The sequence below is a fragment of the Ascaphus truei genome, chromosome 8, assembly GCF_040206685.1.
Source record: "Ascaphus truei isolate aAscTru1 chromosome 8, aAscTru1.hap1, whole genome shotgun sequence".
Classification (NCBI taxonomy): domain Eukaryota; kingdom Metazoa; phylum Chordata; class Amphibia; order Anura; family Ascaphidae; genus Ascaphus; species Ascaphus truei.
In genome coordinates, this window is record NC_134490.1 from 17,456,135 (window position 1) to 17,474,780 (window position 18,646).

At 41.3% G+C, this 18,646-nt stretch overlaps 1 protein-coding gene across 5 annotated transcripts in view; it reads right to left on the reverse strand.

The window, feature by feature from the left end:
- Positions 1-442: 442 nt before the first annotated feature.
- USP54 (ubiquitin specific peptidase 54) overlaps positions 443-18,646 on the reverse strand; it is a 126,098-nt gene continuing 107,894 nt past the window's right edge. For 3 of the 5 annotated variants that reach the window (XM_075610623.1, XM_075610626.1, XM_075610622.1), the window contains exons 16-24: positions 18,269-18,408; positions 17,192-17,365; positions 15,902-16,021; positions 12,589-12,778; positions 10,611-12,034; positions 7,212-7,330; positions 5,475-5,615; positions 4,197-4,383; positions 443-2,192 (exon numbers count right to left, since the gene is read on the reverse strand). In XM_075610623.1, coding sequence (XP_075466738.1) covers positions 1,558-2,192; positions 4,197-4,383; positions 5,475-5,615; positions 7,212-7,330; positions 10,611-12,034; positions 12,589-12,778; positions 15,902-16,021; positions 17,192-17,365; positions 18,269-18,408 — 3,130 coding nt within the window. In that variant the 3' untranslated portion in view covers positions 443-1,557. Of the gene's footprint in view, positions 2,193-4,196; positions 4,384-5,474; positions 5,616-7,163; positions 7,331-10,610; positions 12,035-12,588; positions 12,779-15,901; positions 16,022-17,191; positions 17,366-18,268; positions 18,409-18,646 lie in introns of all 5 variants that reach the window. The other 2 variants (XM_075610624.1, XM_075610625.1) reach the window with 2 other exon arrangements.

Below are 18,646 nucleotides of genomic sequence, written 5' to 3' on the forward strand. Positions count from 1 at the left end.
GTTTTTTTAAAGCATTTCCATATTACTGAACTTCCTTGCAATAGCTTTGAATCCACTCTGAAAAGAAATCTCAAGGTGCATTTTCTTTTGCATTGTACTGTACCTTATATATTATTTAGACTGTAAGAGTCCCTTCTGTATAGGTTTTATATGAATGTCTGTATTTTGTAGTTTGCCTGAATTCTTCTACTATAAAAACAGAAAGCACAGGGTTGATGCCATGTTAAAATCAATGGAATATAAAATATATATTATTTTTATTGTTCTACCCAAGTAAGGAAAGACTTCTGCAGTAGTTTCACAATAGCAGTGATCAGAAACAAAGTTACAGTATAAATCAGTTCTTAAGACTCCCAGCGTTGGTCATATTTTCAGAGAATCAATTATGTTTTACATACTTACAAAGAAATAGAAATAACAACAAAAAGCAGCCCAATTGCAGTTTAATAGAACTATTTGATATATTTATTTGAAAAATACTTACAAAAGCAAATGTTTTGACACTAAAATATTTAATTTTACTCTAGTTGTTTACATCAGTGTAGTTAAGCATGCAGTGGTAACAGTCATCTCTGTTATAAGCATTGCTACAGTTATTGGAGGGAAGGAAAAGGGGATCGGGAGGGCTTTATAGAACCGTGGCATTGACCCCCTTGTCACCCACCTCCTTAACAGAAGTCAAGATTTGTGCTGAACTATCTGCATATTAAATGCTGGGTTTGTTCTTCATCTAACAGCTCCAGTCTTTTGAGACTGGCTGGATACACGCTGGTTTATTGTACAGAATGCCACTGGAAGACCAATCACAGATGTGCATGGTCTGCTAAGATTAAGGAAAAAAGTTCAGGGAGAACCAGGAAAACTATATGTCCCGTAGGACTGGAGTGCATGAACTAGTGAGACAAATATGGCCATTTGGTAATATAGTCACAGAATATACTAGGGAATCAACATATAGCTGCAAATGTGAAGGTTTAATCTATGTAACACCACTGCACCATGTAGTGCTAATCGAGGCAGGGGCTAAAAGAGCAACGGCTGTGGTGTCCAAAATTCTCATTTTATGGACTTGTTTTCGGCATGTCTAAGTAATTGGTAGATACCTTGTGCACACTCCTACACTCTTCTCTTATCAATTATTGCTGGACGAACACCATACTGACAATACAGATTACAAGTTTGTAGCAAGTTGCTCTCACAATGCGCTATGCAGAAGAAAGCATCTGTCAGCAATTCAATCCTAAAGTGGTTGTGAGCTTCTTAAACTGTTGTCTTGGAACATGGTCCACTGAGTTCACTGTAAAGCCTCCATGGACAAGTTGGGTGCTCTGAAGTAATAGCTAGGATTCCAAGTCTTGCTCAAATAATCTAACACAAAATGTACAATGTGACTTTCCACAGGCTTTAAGGTGATAGGACAAGACTGGCACACACTTTAAACAGAAACGTTCTCTGCCTTACAAGGCTTGGAACTATGATAAAAGCTACAGATCTGGCAGTAATTGGTTTTTGGGAAAAAAAACTCCACGGTAGGCTGGCTGAGTGGGCATAAAGAGTTTATCGCCCATTTCTGTGGAAGGCAGAGTCAGCTTTCCAGCTATTTGTCCCATAAACACCAGCAGACGAATAGGTCCTATGGGGTGAATATGCTGGGTGAGGTCTCCTACCACCAAGCTGAGGAGCAAAACTGTTCTGTCTCCAGTCATCCTCTGGTGGCATGTCCACTCTCTTTGGACCTTGAATCCTAGGCTGAGGTGCCCATGTGTCTCCTCTATCCAAGGAAGAGCTACGTGGCATTCTTAAGTTACTGTAACCTACACTGGTTTGTGGTCTGCGATCCATGGTGTAGGACTCATAGCCTCTGTACCCTGAAGTATGCTGTAAGAGGTCACCTTGGGATCTCCTGCCTGGTGACCCTATAGAGCTTGAATTCGTTATGCGATTGTCAGGTATACATGCCTGAGCTGAATGACCTGACCACAGATGATGGCTTGGAACACTTTGTTCTCCAGCTCCTGTGTGTTGCCATGGGTCAACACAAGACCTTTGTGATGTCATTGAGGATAAATTGGACTTGAGCCTAGGTGCCCTTGGGAAAGTCCCATAGGTCAGTGCCATATTCAAGTATTCTTTGCCTCGGACAGTTTCACCCCAGTCAGGCAGAGCCAAAAGCTTTTGGCAGTTTGTACCTCCTTAAAAAAAAAAAAGATAAGAGAGACACAGAAAAGAAAAGATAATTGAATACATCAGTTCACTTACGTGTCTAAACCATAAAATACAGTGCTACTGTACATCAGGTGGTTACAATATGTATTACACTGTGGACAGTCATGAAAATAGTACCGTATTATAAATGAAAACTCCCTCCAAACCATCTATAAAAGAAATGTTGTTACACTTTCCCTCCCCCCCAAAAAATGCTTCTCCATAGTAACTATTTTTATCTTAAGACATGGATATGGAATATTCCCTTGCTCCAGTGCAGTAATAGAGAAGATCCTTATTGTTACTTTCACTTGTGATCATGAACAAAGAAATACTATGGTAGCTAAAAATCCAATAAGGAAGGGAGGTGGAGGTATTCCCCATTTTGATTTGGGGGATTACAAGACTAAAGCAATGTTTTTAATCTTCACAATAAATGTTTCCCATGCCAATAGTGCTTATTCCATTTTGAAGGATGGAGGATCTCCACCACCATCTATAATATTCATAAATAGGTAATTACATTGTTTTTTTTTCCAAATCACAGAGTGTGGAGAGACCCTCAGCCTCGTCTGGGGGGGTTGCCATTCTTATTTTGCAAGTCATTCAATGAAGGTCCACAGAGACCAACAGTATTCAATGGGTCTATTCACTAAACTGTGGTAGTCATTCTCAAAGACTTGCATGCCCATAGATACTGCACTAGAGTAAACAGACCATATGTTAAGTTTCAGAAATGTTAACTGTTGCAGTTACAAATTTAAGTTTCACATCCCGTGTTATATGATGGACTAGGATAAAATCATATAGAACGTTGCCCAGCTAGAAAGTATATATATATTTTAACATAGATACAACTGGTTAATCCTATGGAAACACATCTATCGACATATAGCTTTTAAAAAAAATTAATCTGGGTCGCTTTTTCCTCCCACAGCATATCTCAAAACAGAAATAATTTTAAAAATTTTATTGCAAAAATGTGAACATTCCTTTGATTACATCATGGCAACACATCTTGCCAGTGAATGGCTTCATAGGTCTTAACTGTATACCAATTATATTAATACATACTACACCAATAAAAAGTAAGTTCATTCTGTGCATTGATGCATACTTTGCCATTGTTATTTTGGCATTCCATAATGAAGCTACAGTATGAGGAAATACTGAAAAGTGGTCATGATGGCAAAACAGAATTAACCTACTTTTATTGGTGAACTGACTAACATAACATGATCATAGTTTTTGCAAACCGAGTAATCCTGGATATTGCAAGTTGGAGGCAGACAAATGATTATTGGTCAACCTAGAAGTGAATCTGGAACCTATTGCCCTTGACTCCAAACTGCATTGCAACCAAAGCATTATCTAGTGCTGGGCGGGGTGTGCAACTCCAGTCCTCCAGCCCCCCTCAGTCCCCAACATGTCAGGTTTTCAGGATATCCCAGCTTCAGCACAGGTGGCTCAGAGGCTCGATTCAGCCACCTGTGCTGAAGCAAGGACTGATTGAGCTACCTGTGCTGAAGCAGGGATATCCTGAAAACCTGAGCTGTTGGGGGGGGGAGGAGTCTTGAGGACTGGAGTTGAGAACCCCTGATCTAGTGTAAGCTTATAGAAATTGGATATATGTTTTTTTGGTGAAGCAGATACAAGCTTCAAATGCTGGGGAGTAGTTTTAACTCTGGCTGGGATTAGTAGCACTTCATAGTTGTTTGCGGATTTAACACAATTTATACTTTACTCAAACATCACCCCTTCCCACACCGCCTGGGGCACCTCCGCCACACTTGTAATTATTAGATATAGAATTAAAGAACACAAACAGCAACCATTAGCTTTAAGCCGCAGTTTATGACTACATAAAGGAGATGGTGGGTAAAGCAAATGGATCAGAAACAAGGTTCACAAGAATAAAGCTGGAAAGTGGAGGCGCACACAAGACAGAAATAAATGATGTTAGAACATGCAGGAGGGTCGTGTGAGATTACCTGATGGCCTGTGTGCCTCACCCACCATGCTGGGCGCCAGAACCTCATGGAATGGGTGCTGCAGCTGGGTTGGGTAGTGCTTGGGTTCATAGGATAAGACAGAAGGATTTTGGGTGTAAGGAAGGGAGGAGGAGCTGTGAGGGTGATGGCTGCTGTCCGAAAGTGGATTCCTCTCATTGGATGCCTCCTTTTAACAATTGAGACAAAAAAAAAAAGAAAAAAAACAAAGAATACACAAATGAACGAGATGGTCAACATGAAGCATGATAAAATATTGTAATAAAACCCCATACTTGCATAATAAGGATGGATAACATTTGGCAAAACATCAAGGTACTGTATACACATTTAAATGATAGACAGGAAATAAGGAGTGAGTATCAGCAGAGCATAAACAGTGAGCAAAACACTACCAGACAAAGGGAAGATAAAAAGCATTAGTACACTGTGCTATACATATGGAGCCTGCTAAATAGGTCAGCTAAATAACAAGAGAAGAAGTGTCTCCCTAACGTTAAGCATTATACTGGACATATAGCTAGCAGTAATGTTAGCCAGACATTTACAGCCAGAGTACAAGGAAAAGGTGTGAGCATCTGTGGCAGCCGATTAATCAGATAAATGAGACAGCAGTGGGGAACTTCAAAGAGTACCCCATTTCATGCCAGAAAACCACAAATAAGTGTACTCATTTACATACATCAGTATTCATATGCTGCAGCTCCACCTAGTACCAGTTTTTTATACTACATTAGCAGAGATCATGGTACAAATTAAAAATGCAAAATTGTCACTTATTATTATGCATATGGCAACACGTCGTAACACAAACACACACACACACGTTTATAGATATAAAAAGGATTAGATAAAATGTGCGTAATTAGGTGTCCAAGATACTACCTATGCATAGCTAAGGAGTAAAAGAACGTGCTAAAATGGAATACAAATATAGAATACATTAGTTGAACAAAAACAATACGATTTGATAAAATAGCCATGTTTATTACGGTTTTATTAATGTATGCTCTATATGGTATTAGAACTTGCACCATATCATGCGAGTTAGCCAAGCTGTTAGTAGCTCCCACAAGAAATGTATAGGTTTTTGTTATACCAACCGAGAACAGCAAGAACATTATAGGTTGGAACTTGTTTATGCAAAACTGAAATGATGCCAACTAATTACTAGGCTGGGGGTGGAATAACCTTTCCGTTTACCTGACCCTGCCTGTCACAAGTTGAGGCAAACCCCTCTGGGCAGGGACAGCTACTTACAAAACTGTGAGAAGAGACGAGTGTCTCCTCTCTGTTAGTGATGAGTGTCCCACTGAGGCTGCGTGCCAGGCGCCGGAAATTCTCTGCACTGTACAGCTCGTCCTCATCAGATTCCCTGCTTTGTTCCCTGCCATGAGTGACCTGCAGGCGTATACAGAGTTTGGGATGTGGCAGGAACACGTATATGGCTGAATAGGTTTAGCTAATATTCAAAGTTAAGTTGTCAACTAATTGCGAACTGGCATAACTCCCTATAAACTTCATCCAAACGATACAGCGCATGAACAATTTCCAATTGAGCAAGACTTAAAAAAATGGGAAAAGTTAGAGGAGGGAGAGAAAGCACAAGCAAGCAAGAAGCTTCTCATAAGATTAGTGCTACGGGCACCAAATTCAGCAAGGAACCTGTATTTCTGATATAACAAATAAAATGTAAAAAGTAATGGAGCAACGTAAGGTGAGGCTTTCAATCACAGTACGTCGAAGATCATTGTGGAGGTGCAGTGTATCGACATGGGCTGTAGATGATATACGCACACACACTTTTTTTTGTTATATCATTAACACAGGTTTTGAAAAAAAAATTTTTTGCATTAAGCTTTTTTCTTTTAACTTTGTAAAACCTGCGAGGAGTGCCTTGTTTATGCAGTGGAGTGCTACTGCTTTTTCTCTTTCGTTATATACATAATACTATATATATTTTTATATACGCAATAATAATAATACACACACACTTATATTAAGATCACTTGTGAGCAAATTCACGTCTTAGGCCGCGCTTATAGTGCTGGCGACGGATGACATCACCCGTCGTCAATCACTAGAGTTGCACTTTAGTTTTGGCCTTGCACTCAGCGACTGTCATAAAAGGGGCGGGCATAGGCACGGAGAAGCTCTCGATTGGCCGCAAGGGGAGACCGTCGCCGAAAAAAAAAAAAAAACAAACAACAGTGACGACCAAATTTTTGGTAGCACTGTTGCTCCGTCGCCGTAGCGTGCACTATAAGCGCACGCGACGACGACAATGCATTTGTTTTGCCGCGGCTGTGCCGTCGCGTCGCCGGCACTATAAGCGCAGCCTTAGACAGGTCTGGAACCCTGCCTTTCACCATCATCACCTAGCATACAGTACTTCCACTGCAGCAAGGGAGTCTGGGAAATGACATGCAAATGAGCACACCGTGTCACTTTTTGCCTGAAAACTATTTTTACATGGAACTCTTATAAGGGAGTGAAAGGCATATTTACACACACACACCATATATATAATTTAGTATTTATGCACAGTGATATTTTTTTATTATAATCTATACACTGAATACATACCTTATTATTCCACTTCAGAACCTTACTGTGTATCCTTATTACTATGTTTGCTGCTATAGATGTGTGCAATGTAAGTCCATCCAAGAGGAAACAGGCTCATGCTGTAATCCTTTGAACCCTGGGCTTTATATGTGACCTCTGTGCAGGGCGATCTTCACCCACATCTATTTAATATACATACAAGCCAAGGCACTGTAACACAACTAAATACCAATTTAATGCCAATATTCCCTTAACTGCGTTACAACAAAATCATGTCATCAGCTTTTACAAAGAAAACATTATGATTGTTTTAAGAGATGGGTAAAAATAAAAAGATCTAAATGTTTTAGCTGGCTTTATATATGGAGCTGGCGTACGCACCGGATGCTTGCATGCCTTATTAAGGCGGCTCTCACGCCTACTCGTTACCTTGGAGACAGGTGACTGCGTGGCTCCGCAGAGACTGCGCTCTATCTCTGCCGTGGGAGTCCGTGACAGACCTCTGCCGGCAGCAGTTTGCACCTTCCTCACTGTAGTATTATCCAAAACTGCGGGGGCAAAATGGCGAAGAAGGCACAAGACAATTTAGGGCAATTAAAATGGCTGTTCAGTAAAGATAGTTCAAATGATATAATGACTATAACAAAAAGCACCAGAACCCGACAATATTGAAGTTTAAACTTTGCATTATTTCTGGTACTTAACAAGAGTTTTATGCTAAAACAAACAACAGTAGTGTCAAAAAAATGTGAATAGACTTCAATGACATGGAACCAATGTGGAGAAAACAATTGATCCTTCTGTATCATGAATAAAAGTACAGTAAGTTCCCTTTTAATCAGAAAGAACGGAGACTGGTAGTGCCTATTATACAAGTTCCTATCATTCATTCACAGCCGCCACCAGTCTAAGGGGCCTATGCAGAGAGCAGCGAATTTTAAAATTGGCGAATTTATTAAAAAGTAGCTTTTTTGGAGAGTTTTATTCTCCATATGCAGAAAAGTGCGAATTCTGCTATGTTTAACATGGATGCGTGTGGCGAGTTTAAATTGGCGAGATGCGCGCTTCAGAAATGTGTTAAAACAAATTCGCGGCTTTTTTTTTCCCTTTGCAATGGCCGCGAGCGGCAGTTTTTTCTGGCGAGTTAAAACTGAGACAATCGCGCCATTTTATTGGCGCGAACAGCCGCTAGATGCCGTTCGCGCCTCTCTGCATACGGATATTTTTAAAACTGGCGAGATTGAGGTTCTCGCCAGCCGCGAGGCGAGTTTTATAACTAGAAAAGAAAAATTGGCGCGTTTTTCGGAACTCGCCATTTTCTGCTGCTTTCTGCGCGATTTTCTCCAAAAATTGGCGAATTTCGAAATAGCGCTGCTCTCTGCATAGGCCCCTAAATTCTTTTCAAGCTTGCTCACATTTTAATCTAGTCTGTAATTGTTATAGACGCCTAAAAGATAAAATATGTTAAACTGTTCATGCAAAGTCTTTATACATAATGTATAACCCTGTCCACTTAAATGTAACTATGTATTTGTCATTATAACTCTGTGCCTATGACATACTTGAAAACTAGAGGTAACTCTCAATGTATTACTTCCTGATGAAACACTTTATAAATAACTAAATAATTTAAAAAGCTGCAATCCAATCATTTTTTTAAATAAAAAAAATATATACATTTTTGCAGAATCAGAACCGGGAACTGAACTGCGGTATTTCTGTTTTTCTGGGGAACCCCTTAGTTCCTGACAGATTTACCATTTTTTAATGTACAGTAAAATTAAAGTTAAATTGAAGATGGCTACTAGGGTCATCCTCTGACACTGCGGCTTCCTATTGGCCCGTGCAAGTGATGCTTGGGTGGGAGCCATATTGATTTCCCAGACAGGACCAGAGAGACTGGGACAAAAAAAGTGGAGTATCTTGGAGTACTGGGGAGTACCCAGAGATAAAAATAGCACAGTTTTCTGCTTTAAAAAGTTTTGAAATTCAACAAAAATACATAGATAAATGTTATCTTCCTGCTTGGAGATTGCCCCCAAATTGAACTAATCTGGTGTCGTCTTAGTGTCTTACATGTATTGTAGTGCTACCTTCATTCTTTATTAACAACACATTTGCACATACCTTACCGCTTTATATAGATTAGAGCTGGGGTGTGCGCAAACTGGGGTGTGCGCAATTTGGGGGGGGGGGGGGGGTGGAGGGGTGCGGCACATACAGAGGCCCCACGCTCTTCCCCAAGGCATTTAAATGAAATGCCGGGGACAGCGCAAGGCCTCTGTAGTCTATCCTATCTTGTCTCAGAAGATGTTGCTGTGGCGTGATGCCGCGGGATCATGTGACGTCATTTGACACAGTGTCGCCATAGCAACTTGGCATTAAATGACGTTCCGGGTCATGTGACGTCACATGACCCCAGGCGTCATTTGACCCTCTAGGAAGGCAAAGGGGGGCACGAGCCTGGGAGGAGAGGTGGCAGGGGGGCGCAGCGCCAAAACTTCGCACAACCCCTGGATTAGGGGACATTTAGGATTATTTTTTTCAAATCCTAGAGGCACAGTATTTCTAGTAACACAAGATGTTTTATAAAAGCTCAGAACAGCTACAAACTGAGAATCATACCTCACACGTCATCAAGGAAGAGCAATGTACTGTAATAAACAGTACAAGAGCTGAAGTTATCTCATTGTTCACCATGTTGTAAGTCTTGTATGGGACTCAATGTCATAAGCAATCACATTCTATACTGCGATCACAGGCTTTTGAAGTCTAAGTGCTGTTCTGTGTAAAGCAGTAGTGGCCAACTCCAGTCCAAAAGAGCCACCAATAGGCCAGATTTTAAGGAAATCCCTGCTTCAGCATGAGTGGCTCAATCAGTAGCTCAGCCTCTTTTGCTGACCTGTTGGTGGTCCTTGAGGACTGGAGTTAGCCACTCGTGGTTTGAAGGCTTAGGTGAAGCCAGTGATTCTTAAACCTCGCCCCAGAGCTCGAAACCAGACCAGGTTTCTGAGGCCTCCACCCAACATGCTACTAATCTGCAGATTGGGTGTGTGATGTGTACAAGTGCATTGGTTGTTTCTAAAATCTGGTTCGGCTGGTGGCACAGAGGAGAGGTTTCAGAAACCCTGGGTTGGGCTATGAAAATGATTGGAACCATGTATTCTTAAAGCAACTTCTACTTTTGTGAATGCATTAATACAAAATTATATTACTTACTGGTGCTGCCACTTCTGTGATGTTTTTGTGTGAGTTACATCATTATTTATTATTTAGCAATGAAACTTTAAGCTATAATTCTACATTGTGATTTCACATTAATCATTAAAATACTGACAAGTCCGAAAATTGATCTTGTATAGTAAAGTGATAATAGGAATGGCTTTTCAAATGTTGTAGGTAACAGAGTTTAAGAAATAAAGTTAGTTTGAAGAGGGTTATTCTATTGAATTGTCTGTGTTTTGGTTCACTGCCACAATTGCAGCAGTGCACTGAAACATCAATGATTCCATAAAATAACCCTCTGAACTGCTCCATACGAGTATCGGCCAACCTTATTTCTTCTGCACGTTTCGGTGAGGATACAGAGATTGATGTGGCAGTTCATCGTGGATTTGTAAGTACTACTACCACTACAAAAACAATTTATAAACAACCAAGTGCTGCTTTTTAACATAACAGGGACACAATGGAACAACAGTCGGTTTCTGAATTTAAAAATACATTAAGTGTTCCTGCTGAACTACGAATAACCATCATTTAATATTACTAATGTTAGAGAAGCCTATTGAAACAAAAAATATATATATATATATATGAGAAACTCACGTGGTTTTCCAAATGTTTGTCTGGCATTCTCAGACCTCCACTGCACGTTCTTATTGCTCGGACAAGCCTGCAGACTGGCATTATACAAGGACTGAAGCTCTGAAATATCTTGCTCTGTATCCTGCTTCCACTCCTGGTGCAGTTCTGTGGTGCTCCTTGTTAAGCCATCCCTTACTGACTTTGGATCAGGGGGTAAACTGTGGCAAGGATGACGTTCAGCATTTGAACAGCCTGCGTGGGCACTGTAATATCTGGTGACATTATCAACCCACTGGTCCATGGGCGCAGAGGAAGGCAAATGAATAGTGCTTCCAAATTTCACCTGCTTTTTTTCTCCTTTGCACAAAGGTTTTCCATTGCTAAATGAAGTATTAACAGTGCTCTCAACAACCCCTCCAGGCAATTCTTCCATACGAGATCCAATAGTCTGGTTATTACCACAACGTATATTGGAGCCACTTGGGGCAAATGACCTATCCTGGCAGTCTTGGGCAAGGCTCGTTTGTTCTTTGCAGTTGGTTCCATTTACTTGGATTTCTAGGGGCTGGTGGCTGGAATCTGTGTATGTAAGATTCAATGATTCATGCATTTGCCCTGGTGGAGGCTTTTGCTCAAAAGTGTCAACACCAGTACAATTTATACCTTGACTGCTTCTCTTTGGTAAGCCCCCCTGAAGTCTTTGAAACTGCTCTGCCAGAGCGCGCACTAACCCCTTGCTCTTCGGTGCTTCAGCTCTGCAAGGCTCTGTGCTGCTAAATTCACATCTCTTGTCTAATAAAGTATCATGGCTGTTTGTTCTTGAGAACATATCGGCTAGCTTCAGGTTGAGATTGGTGGTACCAGGTGAAGTGACTGGAGCTGTGATAATACAGGGACCAACCTGATCATCACTTTTATTAGCTTGAGTGCTAGAAGTTTTGTTACAATTAAAGGGCGAGTTACTTCTGTCAGGAGACTGAGCTTGTGTTCGACGTGCCCACGGAAATAGCAGTGACGGTAAAGAACCAGATGTAATGCCATTTAGTTTCATCTTGCGCAGCGTCATAAGACTATCTTTTACCACATGTTCCTCTGCCGCCTTATCAGGACTGCCATCATTGATCTGTTCAGTCTTTGGTCCATCATTTTGTAGGTCTTGGCTACAATCCGTCTTTATTCTTACGTTCTCATCTATTCTATGTTTAGAAGAGAAGGTCGGACCTTGGGAATCAAGACCTGAAGATGGAGCGAGGCAGTTTGAATATTTTTTGTTGTGTGGGCTATGCTCCGGAGCTGACAAGTTGGAAGACTCAGGGGATGATGGAAGCAACTCATGGCTAGAAGCAAACGGGCGGAATGATGGAGTGGACGCAACGTCCTCCTTTGTGTTTGGCTCAAGCAGTACCTGTCGGTTCATTGGAACTTGTTCCGAGATAGCCTGGTCACTGAAATTATATGTGATATTTATGGAAATTATTAGCTGAGAACCGTGCGTGAAAGAAACCCCAGTACTTTTTAATTGTGCACCTAGAGGTCTTCCGTATATAAAGTAACACAGACACCATCACGTAGATGAAAGTCAACATTGAAGTTAAGCACTCATGACAAACAAAATGCAGTAACATTTATATGGACCAAGCGCTAAAAAATAATGGCAGAAGAATACCAAAAAAAGAGCGTGGAACCAAACTTCATTAATGTATTACTTTGGAAGGCTGCTGACCTCCTTTGTCTATCAATTGCCCTTATTTTGATTTGAGGGAGTTATTTCACTATATCTGGCCAAGGCAGCATATGGAAAGAAGGCCAAAGGTCCTTATTAAATATTTGAAGAAAAGAGGATTTAAAGGGATTTGCAGTTAGAGCGCCAGTTAGAGCGCCAAATCTCCATGCTCTACCAGCACTTGTTACTTACTTAACCTCCTTCTAAAAGTTAACCACAGCAATATTCAACAATGTACTAGTCTATTCCTAGTTAAGGAAGTTACACAGCAGCTACCTTGTAGATTGGTTTATAGCTCCCCCCTGTGGCAAGGGGCAAACTGATGGCGACGGCTGGGAAACTGTCGGCAGCTGCATGCGATCCTGAAGACTCCGTGCTTTTCGTACACACATTTGCAACTTCTTATCTGCTAGGACTCTGCAGTGAGTGCTAGATCTGGCATCATGCATGGCAAGTCTGAATTTAGCTAAAATGCAAAAGAAAACATAGCAGAAACAAATGCACGCACACAAAACGAACAAAAACAAAGTAAAAATAGGATGCAGAAAAGAGCATAAATATGGAATCATGCAATACTGAGGGGGAAAAAAAACAAAGAAATGCTTTTCCAATTCATCAACAATGAACATTTATGTAAGCAATGCATCCTAAAAATGTTAATTAAACCAGCGTAATTGGTGTGAAACAAACTGGAAGTGGGAACAGGCTCCGCTGAATGATTGCTGCACATGATCGGGCCTCGCAGCAAATGAATCTTTACAACACAAGGGTTCAAGGTATATATTTAAAAGAAAAAACATCCCAAATCTCTCGGCGTAAGCATCACAGGTTAAGGTTGTAATTGCAGAAACATTCTGTTTATGACCATATGGGGCTATTCAATTAATGGCCCATTAGATAAAATGCATTTAACATGTAAATATAGTATGATTTGGTTAAAAACATAGGATGACCTCTTCCTAACAAGATGGCATTTACTTAATTGTGTAAATAATTGCTTGCTTGTCTTAAGGGTTTAATCAAATACTTAACATCACAAACATCCTTGTTTTATGTTTCCTAGAATTAGTTCAAAAGCCGACGAGAATACAGTAAGAAAATACATTATATACACACTGTACACCCCACCCTCCCCTGTACATTATACACACACACAAGTGTGTGTGTATGGGTTTACTGGCTATGCATCTTAACCCAGGCTGTGCTCAAAGCTGTGAAATGCAGAAACATAAGCTTACAGAGGACCATGTTATATGGGTTTGAAGCAAAAGGAGGCACTGTGTGCTCATTTGCATGTGATTTCCCAGAATCCCTTGCTGCAGAGGAAGCACTGGGTGGCTGGGTGATAATGGTGAAAGGCAGGGTTGCAGACCTGTCTAAGAAATGCAAATGAGCATACAGTAATATTTCCATTTGAGATATATATATAAATGTAAATACAACTGTATGCTCATCTGCATGTCTTAGGCAGGTCTGCAACCCCGCCTTTCACCATTATCACCCAGCACACAGCACTTCCACTGCAGCAAGGGATTCTGGGGAATGACATGCAAATGAGCACACTGTCACTTTTTGCTTCAAAAACCATTTTTAACATGGTTCCCTATAGGCTTAAGCTTGCTGCATGGTCACAGCTTTGAGCACAGCCAGGCTTAAGGTATATATATATATATATATATATATATATATATATATATATACACACACACACACTGTACATCACACGCGCACACACACACACTCTGTAAATCTCACACACACACACACTCTGTAAATCACACACACACACACACACACATTGTATATCCCATATACACACACACACACACACACACACACACACACTCTGTAAATCACACACTCACTCACTCTGTAAATCACACACACACACACACACACACACACACACACACACACACACACACACACTGTAAATCACACACACACACACACAAACACACACACACACTGTAAATCACACACACACACACACACACACACACACACACACACACACACACACACACACACACACACACACACACACACACACACACACACACACACACACTGTAAATCACACACACACACACACACACACACACACACACACACACACACACACACACACGTTCCTGTGCATCAGGGGAGCGCAATCATTTTCCCCTGCGCCTCCCTGCTGGCTGTCCCCTTTACTCACGTCCCCCTCTTTACGCTGGCTCTAGCTTTCTGTCATCATGATGTCGTGTTGCCACAGCTACGCGTCATCAGAAGTCGTCTGAACCAAGGTAAGTAGAAGTTACGGAGGCCTTCGCCGCTTCCCAGACATTTCATTTAGATGCCTCCGGGAAGCGCGCAGGGCCTCTGTAACCCCTGCGCCTCCGTAGATAATCTCCCCAGTTTGCGCACCGCTGCTGTACAACACACACACACACACACACACACACACACACACTGAAAAAGGCAGGTGTGGTGCACAGTAAAGGGTGAATAGTCTGTGAGGATCACTAGAGATCCAATATACTGGCACAGCACAAGAGATCATCACATAAAAATGTTTTATTGGATCCAAAATGCATGCATATGCCCGACGTTCGGTCCCCATGAGGACCTTCTTCAGGAGATTGGGGAAGCCGAAGTATTGGATATATACCCAAGTATTGACAGTATATTGACCAAGTGCTTCTGTCATCGTTGTTTCAGATGTTGCGAATTTGCAATTAATTCAAATACCCTGACAATTTGTGCGCCACACAGATGACATATGCAGTGATTTGGTCTTTATTCAACTAGTAATGCAATCCTCTCACTCAACTCTCAAGTCAAAGTCTCATCCACCCTGTGCTGAAGCAGGGATATCCTTAAAACCCGACCTGTTGTGGGGTCTTGAGGACTGAAGTTGAGAATCCATGACTTGGAGCAATCTCTAGAAGTTAATTTGCAAGGAAAGGTGTCTCGTAGCTTTTAAAATACTACCAATATAATCCATTTGAACCAATTGTTAAAACACTGAATCGCTACAGAGCAAATGAAAAAGAAATGAGAGATGTATGGTTTAGGGACACACCGCAAATCTTAGCCCATTTAATGTCATGCAATGTCGAGAGTTTAAACTCTCCTGCTGAGTGAAAAGGTAAGAGATTGGGAATACCTGGCAAACAAACCATTCATCAAAACATCTGTCTTCTGTTATCACGCCAAGTATCTAAACAATATATTTTTTAGCTCGTCTCATGCGTGTCCTTCAAGGTGAACCAAAATAATCAGAGACCTATTTATGCCGTTATGCTACATGTTATAAGGACCTGATACAGATGTTTAACAGCAAAGCACTCACATAAAAAATTATTGCAAACAGGAGCAACGTTTGGACACTGCAAAGCCTCCTTTTGCATCCACACAGGCCACTCAAGCCAAGCACAAACCCCAAGCATGAAGGCATTTGATGTGGCAATAGCCAAGGGTTCCATTCAAGAAGGTATTAAAATGTCACCTTCCACAGCCCATCGTTGAGCCGCAAATGTTAGGCATGCAATGTTATGCAATACATATTGAAAGCTTAATAGTGAAGTGGTTATGAGTTACTTACAAATAGCTTCATTACACAGTGACAAAGCTGTAGTGTAATCTCCCTTCTGTTCCAGCCTCAGCGACTGTTCAAAGACAGAGTCTGCCTCCTGCATGGATCGTTCAAAGCCGTCACTCCTCCCTGTAACAGCCACACATTGGTTGGTTTCTCAATTCCTTCTAATGTGACGTGCATAAAAATGGCTCCCTTGCTTAGATCAACTGCGTTACTGTTGCTATGACCACCAGAGCACTTTTAAAAAGCTTCTTTAAGCCTCCCTCCTAGCAATTTATTTGAGCAAAACTGACATTTCTACATTACAAGCGATTGTATGACTTATGATGGGTTTTGTTTCTTATAGAGTTGTGTTGTTATCCAGCCTTGGAACTTTCTTCTACAATGTGCCATAATGAAGTAAGAATCCCAAAAGTACATGGCATTACCTTGTCATTAACGCCCAGGGTGAAGGATTTGACGGCTCAGGCACCTCTAGACAGGTCTCTACCAACCCACCCCCCATACCCCACTTCTCCGGAAGGCTATCTCCCTCCCGTGACTGCCCCTTCTTCGGAAGGCTCTCTCCCTCTCCTGCGGATGGCCCTCTCCTGCGGATGGCTCTCTCCCGGACTATAAATGCCCAGAATTTTTACCTATAAGGGAGCAATATATAATGCATGGACTTTCTAACCATTTAGCCTATAATAACTTATAATGCCTCGCCTATTCATAACACAGAGGCTATGTATAACAAGAAAATAATTCTACTTTTATAGACCACACGTACATTTGTATTGTATACAATACATACATATACAAGTCTAGGGCATTGAATTGCCTTATTTCTAGGCAATCCATATAGTTTGTTTTTTCCCCCTTTCTTTTTTTAATACAGGATTGAAGCAGGGGGTCTCTGGACCTGAACCCTATTAATTTCAGCTCCGGGTGTCCCCTGCTTCCGGAGGTACTTCCCTCCATAGTAGGTGCCGGTTTCTCTGAAAGCAGGGTGTCCCCAGAGCTGAAACTAAAGGGGTTCAGCTCCGGAGACCCCTGCTTCAATTCTGTAATAAACATTTAAAAAACAAAAAAAAACTCCATGAATTGCTCCTTTAAGGCTTCAAACTCCCAGTCAAGTTAATCACTATCATACAATCACCTAAAATAGATACATAAAAGGTAGCCAAACTTATTCTGTTCTTTATTACCATCATAGGTCAGATTCTTCATGAATTGTGTGTTTAAAAGTGAGGAACAATCAAGTTTAGAAGTATGAATGTACACACAAAGGAAAACACCACAAGTCACAGCAATTACCCTGGTTCTGCAAGGCATCCAAGTCCAAAAATCGTCTGGGCCGCGGGTTGAATCCCATTGCAGCCTCAATCTCCTTTTCGCGTTTCCAACGTAGCTCCTGTTCCCGTGCCCTTCTCGCCACTTCCTCTTGGAGTTCATCCAGTTCACTCTTTGATGGCACAGGACCATTCACTCCTGCAGGTACAAAATCAAGTTGAAGTACACACCGAAGGCCAGATGGAACTGTACCTTTATTAAACATATATACAACAGGACTCCAGGCATGTGAGATTTTAAAGCTGCAGACAAAGCAATATCCTACATGTGTGTTTTTTTAAATAAATCAGTTCTGTACTATGAGAAAATACTTGTAGCATATTTTTTTAAACAACTCTGAATGACATTTTTAATGTATTATAATGTATAAAGCATTTTTTGTTTCTATAGCAGCCATTTACAAAGTCACATCCCCTTCCTCTTCTGAAACAGGCTCTGGCACACCCCTTTTTGAGCCCTGCCCTCTCTCTAGCAGTGCACCAATTATATCTAGTGACTGCCTGGTCACATGATCTTCCCCACAGAACTTTGCATCTTTGGTCCTCTTCTGCTGCACTGACAGCCATTTAGTGAACTCCCCGAGCAGAATCTTCGCCGATCGATCGCGAACATAGCCAATTACTTATTGTGTGGATTGTATTGATGCATATATTAAAGGAGAAAAAAAAAAACTCAACTTGAACTGCTGCTTTAAATGTCATGAATCACAAACACACTTTCCATTACTAATAACTATCAACCTCCAAAGTGAGGAGGTTTGACACCGCGTCGCCGAAGAGAAGGTAAGTGACGTTGCAGAGGCCTCACGTGATACCCCAGCATTAATTGAAATGCCTTGGGGGAAGAGTGTGGGGCCTCTGAAACCGCCGCGCCCTTCCCGGAACAATCTTGCGCACCCTCCAGTTTGCGGACCGCTGGCTTATATCACTCGCACATTTTAAAGCAGCGGTAAGCAACTTCATATCCCTCCATCAAACTAAGTACATTTTAAGGAAATTGCAATACGAACACATTAAAACAAAAATGTAAAACTCATCTTACCATTCCCATTACGTGAGGGATGGACCTTCACCCAGACGCTGGAGGCAGAATCTGCCATTTCTAAAGCACTGCTGCTTTGGGATTTGGGGATGTTTCGCCATGTAGGAGCAGCAGCAGGACTTTTCCTTGAGTGGTATTCCCTTAAAAAGCAAGAAACATTATTATGCAACAGAATTAAAAAACAAACAAACAAAAAAAAACCCACAAATCTAGATATTAAAGCAGCAATATCAGTTTCATTTAATAAAAAAATTACGGGCTTGAATTCAGCTCTGGGGCCCCCTGCTTCCCGGTCAGGCGGGCCAATAGGAAGCCACAATGGATGACGCCACAGTGTGATGCGGGAGATTTAAACGCCGCCATTACACTGGCGACACA